Source organism: Trematomus bernacchii, unplaced genomic scaffold (assembly GCF_902827165.1).
Source record: "Trematomus bernacchii unplaced genomic scaffold, fTreBer1.1, whole genome shotgun sequence".
In the NCBI taxonomy this organism is placed as follows: domain Eukaryota; kingdom Metazoa; phylum Chordata; class Actinopteri; order Perciformes; family Nototheniidae; genus Trematomus; species Trematomus bernacchii.
In genome coordinates this window covers 10,014,801-10,028,564 of record NW_022987593.1, presented here as the reverse complement: position 1 = coordinate 10,028,564, position 13,764 = coordinate 10,014,801, and the positions used below count along the sequence as shown (strand labels likewise).

General features: G+C 41.5%; 1 protein-coding gene across 9 annotated transcripts in view; it reads right to left on the bottom strand.

The window, feature by feature from the left end:
- Positions 1 to 13,607, bottom strand: part of lef1 (lymphoid enhancer-binding factor 1) — a 96,101-nt gene extending 82,494 nt beyond the window's left edge. For all 9 annotated transcript variants that reach the window (XM_034130372.1, XM_034130379.1, XM_034130373.1 and 6 more), the window contains exons 1-3: positions 13,512 to 13,607; positions 12,757 to 12,864; positions 10,007 to 10,052 (exon numbers count right to left, since the gene is read on the bottom strand). In XM_034130372.1, the coding sequence (XP_033986263.1) occupies positions 10,007 to 10,032 (26 nt within the window). In that variant the 5' untranslated portion in view covers positions 10,033 to 10,052; positions 12,757 to 12,864; positions 13,512 to 13,607. The remainder of the gene's footprint in view (positions 1 to 10,006; positions 10,053 to 12,756; positions 12,865 to 13,511) is intronic.
- Positions 13,608 to 13,764: the final 157 nt, after the last annotated feature.

The following is a 13,764-nucleotide window of genomic DNA, read 5'->3' as shown; positions in this document are numbered from 1 at the left end:
AAACTTCTGAAGCAATTGGAGTCAGGACTCAAAGAGAGACACGATGGAGAGCTGGAGCTTTGATGGCAAACACCGACGGTTTATTTGGAGCTTCGGCCGGAGAATTCACAAGACATATCAAAGGGCCACGAGTTTGACCACACGGTTGAGATGCCACAATCAATTCTGAAGCACCCCTTCTGTAGCTCGAGGTTTTAACTAGTTCAGAGTGTAATAATCAACATTCTTCAATAGATAGACTAAACAGCTGAGGACACTGAATATCACATTTGTTGTCCCTTATGGCTCGGGGTCATCTACACCCCGAGAAGGACGTGTTCCAGGTGTCCCACAACAATAACTATGTCTGACAGAGAGTTGCCCGGTCATAAACTGGCAACATCAACAATATGCTAGGGCAGCCCCTCCTTATGGGAGATAACGGCTGCTCAAGGTTGGTCAGCTGCGTCAGAGGGCGAAGGAGGACATGCAGGGCAAATTACTCCCCAACAGTTGTGTCCCTGGGCAAGACACTTCACCCCAAATTGCTCCTGTGGGGATTGTCCACAGTATTGAGTATGTAAGTCGCTTTGGATAAAAGCGTCTAACAAGTAACATGTAATGTATGGGTGTGTGTGTGTGTGTGTGCGTGCGTGCTTGCGTGCGGTGAAAGGGTGGGGCATCGAACAGAGGCCCCTCCAGCCCAGACTTGAAAAGGCATTCTTTCATCATTGCTAATCTCCCAAACATAAACATGAGCATCCACACAGTCTCTCTCTCTCTCAGGGCTGAGGGGTGACCCTCCCATGACTGGAGATGAGGGACTCTGCGTGCTTCTGGCTGTTTGTGTTAGGGAGAGTGTATCAATCAAAATATCAGTTTTATAACAGATTGGTCGATGGGTGTGTGTGTGTTTATGACTGCAAAGGATGTGTGTGTTCCTGTGCTGCTGGGTAAATTAGGCCCCCGAACCAGGGCGCGACTCGACATGTGAGACAGTTATATCCGCAACAACTAACAATTAGTTATTTTTCCACAATAACGGCGTTAACCATAATTGCACCAGGTTTAAAACCGGAAAATGTTGTCGAAAGTACATCTTTCTCAGATATGGGGATGAAATTGATGTCAGACATTTGAGAAATCATATTCCAAGAAGTATTTTTGACACTGCAGCCAATCAAGGATGTGAAAAAAGGAAACTGAATCACCTGAGAATAGCCACAATGTGTCAGGGAGCTCTATGTGATTCAGCACAAGGTGGCACTGGGCATGCTCCTCTCTATAACAGGGACACTTATTTCTCAGGCCTGTATGGCTGGCATGAAATAAGCTCAGCTCACATGACACACACACATGCACGCTCGAGCACACACACACACATACATCCCAGCTTGTTCACCGCACCGTTCCGTGTACAAGCCAAAGCTGTCTTCGCAGAGCATTTAAGAGATAAGGCCAATGAGTTAATGCAGACGTACTGCCATAATCCAGTTTTCCCCCCTTTCTGACTCTCATCCCCCCCCCCCCCCCCCCCCCTGCTCCGCTCTCCTCTCACAGCTTCCCTGCGCTTCAGCTGCGTATCTGTGACAGATTAGGGCAGATCACCAAGGATTACCTCCACCAGACACAGCCTCTACACGCTGACCATAGACACCCTCTCAACCCCCCCCCCATAGAGAGAGGGAGAAAAGACAGATTTAAATGTAATATTGAATAGTTACATTTATTGATGATTCAGCGAAAGGTGTTTTTTTCCCATCTTTACAAAAGTAGAAAGGTTGTGTTCATATTAGTTTGAGACAAATGCACTTTTCACATGCTGTAGGAAGTTAATGTATTGCTAGGCGGGGGCCTGATACCTGTCGTTCCTTTGGGATGCTGCTGCAGAGTGAATATAGGTCAGACCTTGTTTTTGTTGTTGTTTTCCTTTGATTGGTGGATAAAAAAAAAAAGGCGTCTGCAGTCCCTGTTACCTGCTAATGATCACCTTTCACTAAGAACACAAGTAGTGCTCTGTACCCAAAGCCAAATATCTGACAGAGAAATCATGACTTTATTTTCTTTGTTCCAGATTCAACAACTTCATCTCTGTGCGGCGCTCAGCTCAGCCTCACCCGGTGGTCAGGATGGGTACTGCACATGGGGAGGGGAAAGGGGGGGAACAGAGAAGGGTTTATCTGGTGGATTTGTGAGATAAAATGAAGCTGATATCTTACCACTTTTATATGTGTTGCTTTTGGGCATTTTAAGGGCAACTTAAAATGCATTTAAAATGAGGGAAACTTTCTGCCAAACTTTCCGAAGTTCACTGTTATGGAGCAGAGAGAATATTTTTACCCATGTCCATGAGAAGAGAGCCGGGAATAAATGAGTAAAACCCTTTATAATTCTTCATCTATGCACAGCAGCTGACAGCAGAGATCTTGTTTGTAATCAATAATATATGATTCAATTCATATGTATGTATTAAGTACAGATCATACTTGCGTACATTAGGTTATGTAATCACAAGACTGAAAATACCTTTGTATATGTCACTGAATTAAACCAAACAAATCAAAGACAATATTTGACTGTCTTATTAAAATGTTGGACGGGTAAATCATTACAGGCAACAATTCTGATTGGAAAATGTTCGTAATATGTTTGGATGCAAGGTGTGTGCATGTGTGAGAGGGATGGAGCAGGTGTGTGAGAGATAGGCAGATAAGGGGGGAGGGTGAGCAGAGGGGGGGGGGGGGGGGGGGGGGGGCTGAGACCCCACCTGGACTGAGAACAAGCGGGGGACCAACGGGGGAGTCGGACGCTACACAACACACACACTACAAAGGGCTGGCGGGGCGAGGTGCACGCACGCCATAACACAGCCACAGTCCCATTGTTCTACCCCCGTTTCATCTCCCCTCCTTCTCTCCAAATATTTGGAGGAACGCTCTGAATAACATACTGGTACTGAGAATATTGCACTCTGTATATTGTTGAAAGGAACCAAGGCAGTCTGAGTTTTTCGCTCTTCAAAGACGGATGCTTTGTTTTGCTTGGGTTTTGTTTGCTCCTGTATTTCAATTGTGTGCCGTGATTTCGTGGATATCTCATTGTTCCAGGATTTGAGATTGTTGGACAGAGAAGCACCCACTGGCTCATTTATTTTCCTTCTCATTGTAATTGCAACACACAGGGAAAAAAGCAGTCTGTTTCCCACTGCCTCTGCTGGGGATCTGTTTGGGAGAGAGTTTTCAGTCTCCTCCATCATTAGAGTTTCAATAAGACGGTTCCTCTATAGACTTCCAGGGAGCACATTTCCATACCCGAGTCAATGGGAAGTCACTGATTAAAAATACAAGAGCGCAGCTTTGCATCGGAGTTCAAAAACATAGGGCTGAAAGTGTGGAGCTGTGCTATTAATCATGTGATCAAGGGGGGGGATGAGCGCGAAGCTCGGCGATGCAGGGTTACAGCATCTTCTTACAGGGGGCGTTTGATGGCACTTTCCTGGGGGACCCCGACATTGATTGGGCCCTGAGGGCGCCCCGCGGCGCTGCCCGTTGCCAGGGTCTGACTGACAGCTCTAATGACGCCTGCCATCGTCGGGCAAGGGACCGCTCCAGAGCAGGCACTGAACTTCAATCGGCCTGCGTGGCGTCCAAAGAGTTTTGATTTCTCAGCAGTGGTGAGGGTGTAAAAAGCAGACCCTGTGGGAGACAAGCAGCGCCCGGCCTGCCTTTGAATATCTCTCCGTTTACCGCGTGTCAGTTCTCCGTGTTGGAGACGCACAGAAGAGAGACGAAGGGGGGTCTGCTGTGGTGAATATTTCATAAGCGCATTAAAATAAAAGGAGACATACACCACATTCCCATGGGATTAGGTTTAGATGCTGTCATGTGAATTGTGATTATGTGTCATTGTCTCAGGCTACAATAACAGCAACAAAGTTTTGGTGATGCAGTGTTTTACTTGGTTCGACACAAACACGCTAACTTCTTCATAGTTTAGCGAGACAAGAAGGAGAAGTTCTCCATCTTTCTCTCTCTCACACCCCTTCTCCCAGAGATGGAGGGATGTTGAAGAGCAGAGGAACCTCAGAAGACTGATTCTCACTTTGTTCTATTATTCACCATCTCTGGCTTCAGAACTCTCTAGGATCTCCATGGGGTTACACTCTCTATCCTGATGGAAAGACTCCGGTGCCGCTGAGAGCCTGTTTACGCCCCGGCGCAGCGGTCCACTGGAGTATACAACCAGTCCCTTCACTACCACGCTCACATCATCAGAACCATCAAAAATAAATCAAAAACAGACTGGTGCAAGCCATTTGTTAATATCATGTTCGCTGGCCCTTTGAAACCACTTGCCGAATCAAAAAAAAGAGTAATTTTCCAGATTGGCAGCCCACTTAAATCAACCGGCTATGATGACATTCTGGCAAACGTCACAAAAACAATTTACTCGGCGGCACAATGTCGTCCTTTTGTTCTTTTTCAGTCAGCGTGAAGCTTTACATCTTCACCCACTAAGATACAATACGGTCCCTTTTCAGAAAGCTCATTTGTACCAGCATTAATAGTTATTTGGAAGATAAAAGCAAACATGTTTGTTTTTTGTTTGTGTTTTTCCCTCTTCTCAACTCCCCAAAGGCATTTATGAGCACTTTGGTAATAAGGACCAGAGAAGGATTTAGCGGGAGAAGAGGAGCAGAGGATGCTTTGATGTACTCTTAGATTAAGTGAAGTCTACAGCGATGTCTACAGAAATACATGCAGTGTGTACACTGAGCTCGACTAGACAGCTTCCTCTCTGCTGGCCCTTCCTCTCTGGTCCCAAACCGCCGCAGCATGAAAGACGGTCTGTATGCTGCGTGGTAGCGGGAGACGTGTATGGACCTTGTCGACAGCTTCAGATGCATCATTCCCAGAAGAAAACACAAACTAGGGAGAGGTTTTTTTTTTCTCATCAAACTTGTTTTTCTTCCCCCCCAACCCAGATATTTCCCCCGACCAAAAAAATAATCTAAACTTTTAAAAGACAGGGTTCAGAGTTGCTTTGATTTCTTGATATATTGCTCTGCTTAAAAGAGATTTAGCAACTAGGCAATGCTCTGAAGACGAGCATTGCCCAAGTGACTCGACACGGTGCCAGTGTTTGAGTGTGAGGAACAGAAAAGGGGGGGGGGGGGGAAGAGACTAACTTCTTCCAGATTCAATTCATCTTCAGATTTGAAACACTGGATTCAGTGTGATGAGCGATTCGGCCAGAGGCAACAAAAAGTCTCAAATTTGACTTTTTCATATTTGATGTGCTCTAATAACTTGCGAACTAGTTAGTAAGCAGAAAGATAAACAGCCGGCCTGTGGGTTTTGGCGAGGATGTTTGATTTTCTGTAATAATATACAGTAAGCGAGTTTACAAATCAGCAAGCCGGCATTTTCTTAAGAAAACATTTCTTGGCTCAGTATGACTGCCGTGATTCCCTGTATGCTGTGCAATTTGTATTTGTTTAGGGTGTTAATGAAAGGTTGCATGAATAATTTAACACAAACAAAGCATGCGATTCCAAATTAGCAGCAGCCTTACAAACACATGGGGCAGCTGCACTGTATGGGGGGTGTTCTGCTGATCTGATGCTGACCTCTACTGGACGCCTCTGCTACTGAATGAAGGATTATAATCAGACTGTGGCAGCTCATTATTCTCAGGCACCATCCCACATTCTGGGCCCTATAACAACACATTTATTTTAATGTAAACGACCAGTCAAAATCGAAGGATCCAATGTGTTTTTAAACGGAGCAGAATAAGAACTAGTCCCCCACTTCAAGTATCTTGGGAGTCATACTGGACTCGAACTTGACTTTTAAAAAACATATCAAGAAAGTATCCAATACCATTAAATTCAACTTGCACAATTTTAAACAAATCAGACCTTTCTTAACTGTCAATGCTGCAAAGTCATACCTCCACTGTATGATTCTATCCCACATTGAATACTGTTTTACAAACTGGTCGTTTGCTTGTGCCACAAACCTGAAACCCATAGAACAGCTGTACAAGAGAGCTATCAAGGTGTTTGACAGAAAGCCAAATTCATACCACCACTGTACCATCCTTGAAAAACACAATTTCTTGAGTTTTTACCATTTTAAGTCTTTTAAAAGTATGTGTTTTTTTTATAAATGTTTACATGGACTGCCCCCCCTTAGGGGAATTCATCCACAAAAAACACACTGGACGCTGCACTAGGTCAGAATCCAGAGGAGACTGTGAAGTCCACCGTAGACGGACCACTTTTGGACAAAATGTCCTCTCCGTTAAAGGCAGCTCATTGTGGAATAGCCTCCCAACTGAGATACGGGATTGTCCCACCCTCAATAGCTTCAAAGGTCAACTCAAAGAATGGTTAAGAAACAAACAGACGTGCGATCACCGCTAAATGCACTTTAATACAGGGGTATCTCCTCCTGCACTTTATATGTCGTAGCTGCTACATTGTACTGCCTTGTGGTAAATGCTTGTATGCTTCTCATGCTCTTTCTGCATATCATGTATTTCTGTTTGCCATGTATATAAATGTTATGTTCATAAATGTTGTATGTGACGGGACTACGGATGGAAATTAGCTCAAAGCTCAAATCCGGCTCATTTACATTTCAAAGCATTATTTTGTTTAAAATGTTCATTAATGTGCATTGTCCCGGTTCAAATAAAAGATTAAATAAATGAATAAAATGTGAGTTTTATGATTTTTGGTTCCATTTTATTGGGTATTCATTTCATAACAGCAAAGGACAGTTGTATAACCACCATCCTCTTCTTATTGAAGCCCCTCTGACACTGGACTTTTGAGGCAACTGGCGATAGTAGAGAGTTATAAATATATAACAAAAGAAAACATTTTAATAAGAATCTTTTAAAGTTGTGACACAAAGAAATGTGACCAAGGCATGTGTTGAGAAGGACATTTTACAGTTGAAATAAAAAACTTGTTGGGGCTCTCTGGTGGACCCGCTCTCTAGATTACCTCACAGATGTACAGGCTGTGGCATTCCGGTACTGCTGTTTCTTGTTATCTATTGGATTACAATGAAAATATAATAAGTATTTGCATATATACAGTATATTAGCATGTTGGCATATAGCTGAGATTTATATTTACCTTTCATTCACTTATCACTCTCTTCAGGGTTGTTTTTTTCTCTTGTTGAACCGATGAAAGTGTTAGGCAGACAGAAACGGAGAGAACAAGGGAGTGACATGTTGTGACTGATTTTTTTAAACTATTAATTTATTTAAAAATAGAGCCAGAACTGCCATCTTCAAAATGTTTTGTAATAACAACAAATTATCCAAAACCCATAAATAAATCAGAGAGAAGTTGCAAGCGGTCAGTAGACTTTTGGTTTTCTTTTCCAAAGCGTTCTTACTTAAATGCAATGTTATTCATATTAAACATTTATTAGTTTACCTCCATTACCATAGTACCATTTGCAAAAACTGTCAAGAGTGAGAACCGTAATGCTATTAGTGAGCCATGGTAGGATTGCAACACACACACACATCTAATCAACTGAGCTGGTGGAACAAAAACCTGATCAAAAAGTCAAACACACACAATAAAATGTCTGTACACACACCTTATATGGTATATACTGTATATTCCTACTATATAGCCGCCAACACACACACACACACACGTAAAATGGTAATGTCCAGTTGCCTCGAAGCCTCATCCCTATGGCCAACAAACGTTTTTCTGTTTTTTTTATGCCCTACATGTTGAGTAAAGCCCACTTTCCATTTCCTCCTACACTTTTTTACGCCACCTCCCTTCATCCCCTATACACACATTCATCAGCGCTGCCACCGCACCCGACTCAATTAACACTGCGGGTCTAAGGGTGTGAATTATTTAGTGATGAATTATTAATAAATAATAACAAAGGGGCCCGGGGGACACACAGCCTGGTCAATTAGTAGAGAGGGGAAAAGTGAAGGCAAGCCGCAGGGGGTGGGACGCGGGGGATCTGCAGCTGATCTGATCTGCGCCTCATCATTATCGCCGGCCGTCAGACACAATTACCTCGACTCCATCCCCCCCCCGCACTTCAAACAACAGCCGTCCCTCTCTGACAGCACTCTACTTGCCTCTGCTCATCCCACACACACACTATACACACTCTCCAGAAACCTCGGATCTGAATCAGAGGCCTACATAGTAACATGGCAAGAAGAAAAAAAAGTTCTGATTTGCTGGCATCAGCTAAAATAAAATATCAAAACATCAAACATTCAGCAGGTCAGGTCAAGAGTTCAAATGCTATAATGGATGAGTGAGCGAGGTAGAGTGCCCAACACACTTATGTCAGACCCTTGGAAGCTTTCATGTTTTATTGGCTTGAAAAAATGTGATAAAAATTGAAAATATTGTAGCTTTTTTATATTGTTTAGAAGAGTTGAATATGTCACGTCAATGTAAAAACAAATCTTTAGAAAACGTACAATTCTAAAAATGAAATAGTATTAAAGGTGGGGTAGGTAAGTTTGAGAAACTGGCTCGAGATACACTTTTTGTTATATTCCATGGAATGCTCTTAACATCCCGATAGCAATGAATATCTGAAGTGCTTTGACAAAAAATCCATAAAAAAATGTCATCTGTGGAAGCCGTAGTACTGTAAAAAGCACGACCAGCCGGCCCGCCTAAAATAACTGGATGGCCTACCTGCCTGTCAGCCTTCCATCGGGGCACAAACTTATCTCGTGCCCTCATTGGTCACGTGCACGCTCGTGTGTGTTGGAGGAGGGGCTCTGTAAGGAAGTGGCAGATTTTTTCCGGTTGTGTATTTTCAAATTCTAGCGCACTCGAGCTGGTTTCTCCAAAATCACCTACCCCACCTTTAAGTATTCACTCCCTTTAATTCTTCCTGTTGCAGCTAATTATAAGTCACATGATAACTTAAAACAGACCTCCACCATGTTAATATTCAGTTAAGGGGTCTTTTCCTGTTGCTCAGCGACACAAAAGATACATGATTTTTAAGTTGCAAAACAATAAAAGATGAACACCTCCAAAAGGGATGAATACTATATATGTAGGTAGTGGTTACTATAAAAGCAGGTGATTCACACTGCGCTGTATCTGTACGACATCCAGTGGTAAAACGAGTAAGAAGTACACTGATGACAAGAAATCTCAAAAAATGTGGATGGCGATTACAAATACCACAGAACAGAGACTCATCATAGACTTCTGATTGAACAGACAACCAAACAAGGGACACAATGTATAAGTATCGGTACATATGACGATTGTATTGCATTTATGCATCTGCATGTCTTTCCATCGAATTCACTCAAACAGATTTGACTGGTTCATCTATAATTTTGGAGAAGCTTTGATATTCAGTCTGCAGATATTAAACATTCAGGGTTAACTTGTCTCTAAGCCTGTGTGTGGAAGTATCTCTGAACAAAGGGGGGTTTGGATTGGATGTGATGGGCCGAGAGAATTGCAGGAAACTTTTAGGAAACGTCCTGGTAAATATAATTGGTTTTAAATCTATCATTCTTTGAAACTGTTCATGTTCATTTATTTCGTGTGTAATTTCAGTAAAACCATCTTGTTTTACACGGTATACACTTAGCTTACAGGGCATTTCAGAGAGTGTTACATCATGATTAAACTGTTACTAAGGATGTGTCTGACTGTTTGATACCACAAGATGGTGCTGAATATCCACAGAGTTCAAGTCCTATAGAGAGCACTGTAAAGCTTCCCTTTCGATACTTTCCAGTCATTTAAACAGCCAGACCTTGTGTTGAAGGTAATGTGTTGTTGTTTTTGATGATGACGTAGTGAATCCTGTATTTTTGTATGAGCTCAGTACCTCTGTAGTAGCTGTACGGAGTATGCATTTCTGTGTTGTATTCATTGTTCATTTTGGTTGTGTAATGTTACTCCAAGTGCACCAGGGGGCAGCCTCTCTCTGCTAAACAATACAGACCTCCCAAAAATCATGTAAAAACTCACCTTGTTAAGCTCTGATCAAGTCCCATTTAGCCAAGAGTCCTCCAACCTGAAATGTGGAGGAAATAATGTACTGTAAAACATCATTAAAAGGTACATCAACTCAACTTGAATGAGAAAAAAACACATAAAGCTCTACAGTAAAACCAGACACTGTGATATAACTTAGATTCAAAGTGTTTTGTCGTTGCAACTACAGCATGCATCACAAAGCTATTTCATAATTAACTTGCAGACAAATCTCTACGCAAGCAGTTTGTGTTTTGGAAGTGCAGCTTCTCTCAACCTAAAGCATATTAACCAGCCCATGAGAAACCAAATTGGCACATTTCCCAATTACTTAATTAAACAGGAAAGCTGAATGCAGTCTTACTCAGTCAGCTCGAGGCCAATAGGAGAGAATAAATTTAGCAGCAGGTGATAAACAATGACTGACCTGGAAAAAACTACAGTAACTGGGCACCAATTTCATTAGTGTGACAAAACGGGAAAGAAAAACAACTTTCTTGCCAAAAACCTATATCGAATACATCTTCTCTCTGGGAATACTGATGATTTTTTACCAATAATACTGGATTCAGTGAACTGGTTTCTGTAGGGTATGACTAGGGTTGCAATGGGGCGGAACATTTCCGGTAAATTTCCGGTAAGTTTCCGGTCAATTTCCAAGGGAAGTTAAGCTGGGGAATTTTGGAAATATTCCATATTGGAAACTTTCCATGGGAATAATGGGAATTATGGGAATGTATGGGAATGTATGGGAACTAACTGGGAACTAACTGGGAATTGAGGGTAATGTAATCAAATTGTATAATTTTATTTTGAAATGAGCCGTTGCGACTTCCGACTGATTTCAATAGAGCGGGTAACATACGAGCACAGCCCTCTGTGGATGTCAGCATGAGCAAGAGAAAGGAAAGGTATCTTAGGGAAATCGTGTTTTCCAAGAAAAGTGGGAAAAAGAATATATTTTCACTGAATTCAGGGGTAAACCGCAATGTTGAGTATGTTTGCAGACCGTTGCTGTAATGAAAGTAAGCAACTTGAGCCGCCACTACTACTACTAGTAGTAGTAGTAGTAGTAGTAGTAGTAGTAGTAGTAGTAGTAGTAGTAGTAGTAGTAGTAGTAGTAGTAGTAGTAGTAGTAGTAGTAGTAGTAGTAGTAGTAGTAGTAGTAGTATATATATATATATGTGTGTGTGTGTGTGTGTGTGTGTGTGTGTGTGTTCCAAGTGAATCTGTGGCCCCCTGGTGGCCAGTACATAAATGATGTGGGCCCCCCACCACTATCCAAGTTGCCCATCCCTGCTGTAGGGGGTGTGGTCTCAATAGCCATGCAGTAGGCAGTGTGCTATGTGCATGTGATTGAGGAATGGCATGGATATTCAAGTGTACTTGAATGGCATCTGTTTGTTTTAGTCAAGATTATGCTAAAATATACTTTCCCCAACTATATTTAAGTTCCCTATGGAGAGCCAACCTTCAATTTAGAAAATTCCCAGTTTATTCCCATGGAAAGTTTACATCTTTGAAAATTCCCAGAATTCTGCAACCCTAGGTATGACATAAATAAAAGGAAGTCTTAAAAATAAACTGCTTTTTATGAATAATGCCTCCTCTACTTTATCATCTGATTTAATAGAAGAAAACAAAACTTTGTCAGCGGGGTTCAGAGAGAGAAGCAATGACTCAATTCGCATCGGCTCATTTGAGTAGACATTCTCTTTAATGGCCTTAAAGAGGAATAACATTAAAAACAAAAACAGGTCCACAAACAGTTACTCCTTATCACAACATACCTTACAAACAACACACTGTATTGTAGTATTTAATTTATGATGCAAAACTACACAAATGTTCTTCAAAGCAGCCACTATGCATAGAAAATGATTAATATTTTTCAGTGTGCTGAAAGCAGTTTTCTAGATTTGTTGGGCTTAAAGGTCGGTAGGTTAAAAGACAACCAGATTGTTGTCTGTTGAGCTCAGTTAAACAGATATTATTTACCAGGCTCAGCTTGACAACTGCACAGCTTATCTGTAAAATGCTTAAATATTAATGAATGAGCAGCAGTCAATAACGGCAATGGTATTTTAAAATGTGATTTTCCCGACTGGCATTATGTCCACCATATGATGGCTGGTCATTTTGTGGATTGAGAGCCAAGAGCACATTCCTCTGGTCCACTATTGACGACAGCTGAGGGTTCATTGATTGGTTTGGAGGAAAAGGACAAACAAGTCCATACCCATAACTCAGGGAAGAATTTGGTTTGTGTCAGACTGATTAAATGAAGCATACACAGAGGTTCTGAGCCAATAAACACTTACAGGTTTATGCATTTTAATTAGAACTAATGTGCACGATGAGACAATGAAAGAGAGAAGCTGATTGTGCTTTCTTTATTTATCCAACTTCCACACAAACACTTAAATTAAATAATGCTTTCTCTAATGAGAGGGCTCGAAAGCTTTTAATTTCAAGGGATATTAAACCAAGTAGTTGCCTGACAGGGTTTAGGCCAAAACTGAGGAACTGCGATATAAGCGGAAGTATTGGGCCTGAGGTACAATCTCTGAGTCAGACTTACACTGTGTATCTTGTTATGACTTGTCAACAGTGTATGACAGAATGCATTATTGAGTAAAGGTAGTGAGTTAAAGTATGTGTGTAGTTTTTTCAGTAGCAAGTAGTGCAGGATTACGACAACATTTTATAAAGGGAAGGGAGCATTTGCTTGTTTGCTGTCTTACCAGGAGTTGAATGAGGGGGTGTTCAGTTTCGTCTTGCATATCCATCTTCACATCGACTGATCCTGGACCTCGGCACTCCTCACAATCACAGACTCCTTAGCAGGAACCCTGATACAAAATACCAACGTATTATATACAAAGATATTTTCATAATCAACACAGGTGTTTACAGTCTGCCCAAATCAGTACATCTTTGCCTGTGGAAGAAACGAACATTTAAATCCAGTAGTTTCACAAAATGTGTAGTTTTCACAAAAATAACTAAAAACATTGCCACACTGTTTTCTTCCTTGTACCATAATGTATGAGGCTAGCACTGGATGTGAGAGTACTTTAATGAGGAAAGTCACTTTTGACTTCTTCTAGTGCATAGTAAGCAAAGCAGTGCTATTATTCCAATGAGAAATGGGTGATTTTTCTAGTATTTGGCCAAACAAGGCTTGTGAAGCACCATTTGTGGACATTAGATACCAATAAAGTTGATTATTGAGGCATTATTAAAAGTGCAAACACAACAAAAGGACAAAAAACGATATACAGTAATGTTAATAGTCACAAAAGTGCAATTTACTTAAAAATCCAAGATGGCGGATATCACTTATTTCCCACTCTTGGCTGGAAGTTGTATTGCAACAGGTAATGATAACAGTTAACATGTAGTTTTGTTGGTTTATTGAACTGTTTAAACAATAAAAACACAATGGTAGGACATTTATAATTGCAGGTTTCATCAAAAGATAGCCGACCTAGCTTACCTTTCATGAAGGCTAATTGGTATTTGCCGCAAAGCAAAGGCAGGTGTGGTGACATCTCTTCTTCTTCTACGACGTTTAATGGCGGTTGGCTACCAACGAATAGGCGCATTATTGCCACCTATTGGACTGGAGTGTAGTACAGTGGCAGGGAAAAAACATAAAAAATACACTTAATTCTCTATATAATTATGGTTCTTGCTCTTAAGAAGGCTGAATACATTGTCTTATGGTCTCCCTAGCAGATTTCCCAAGG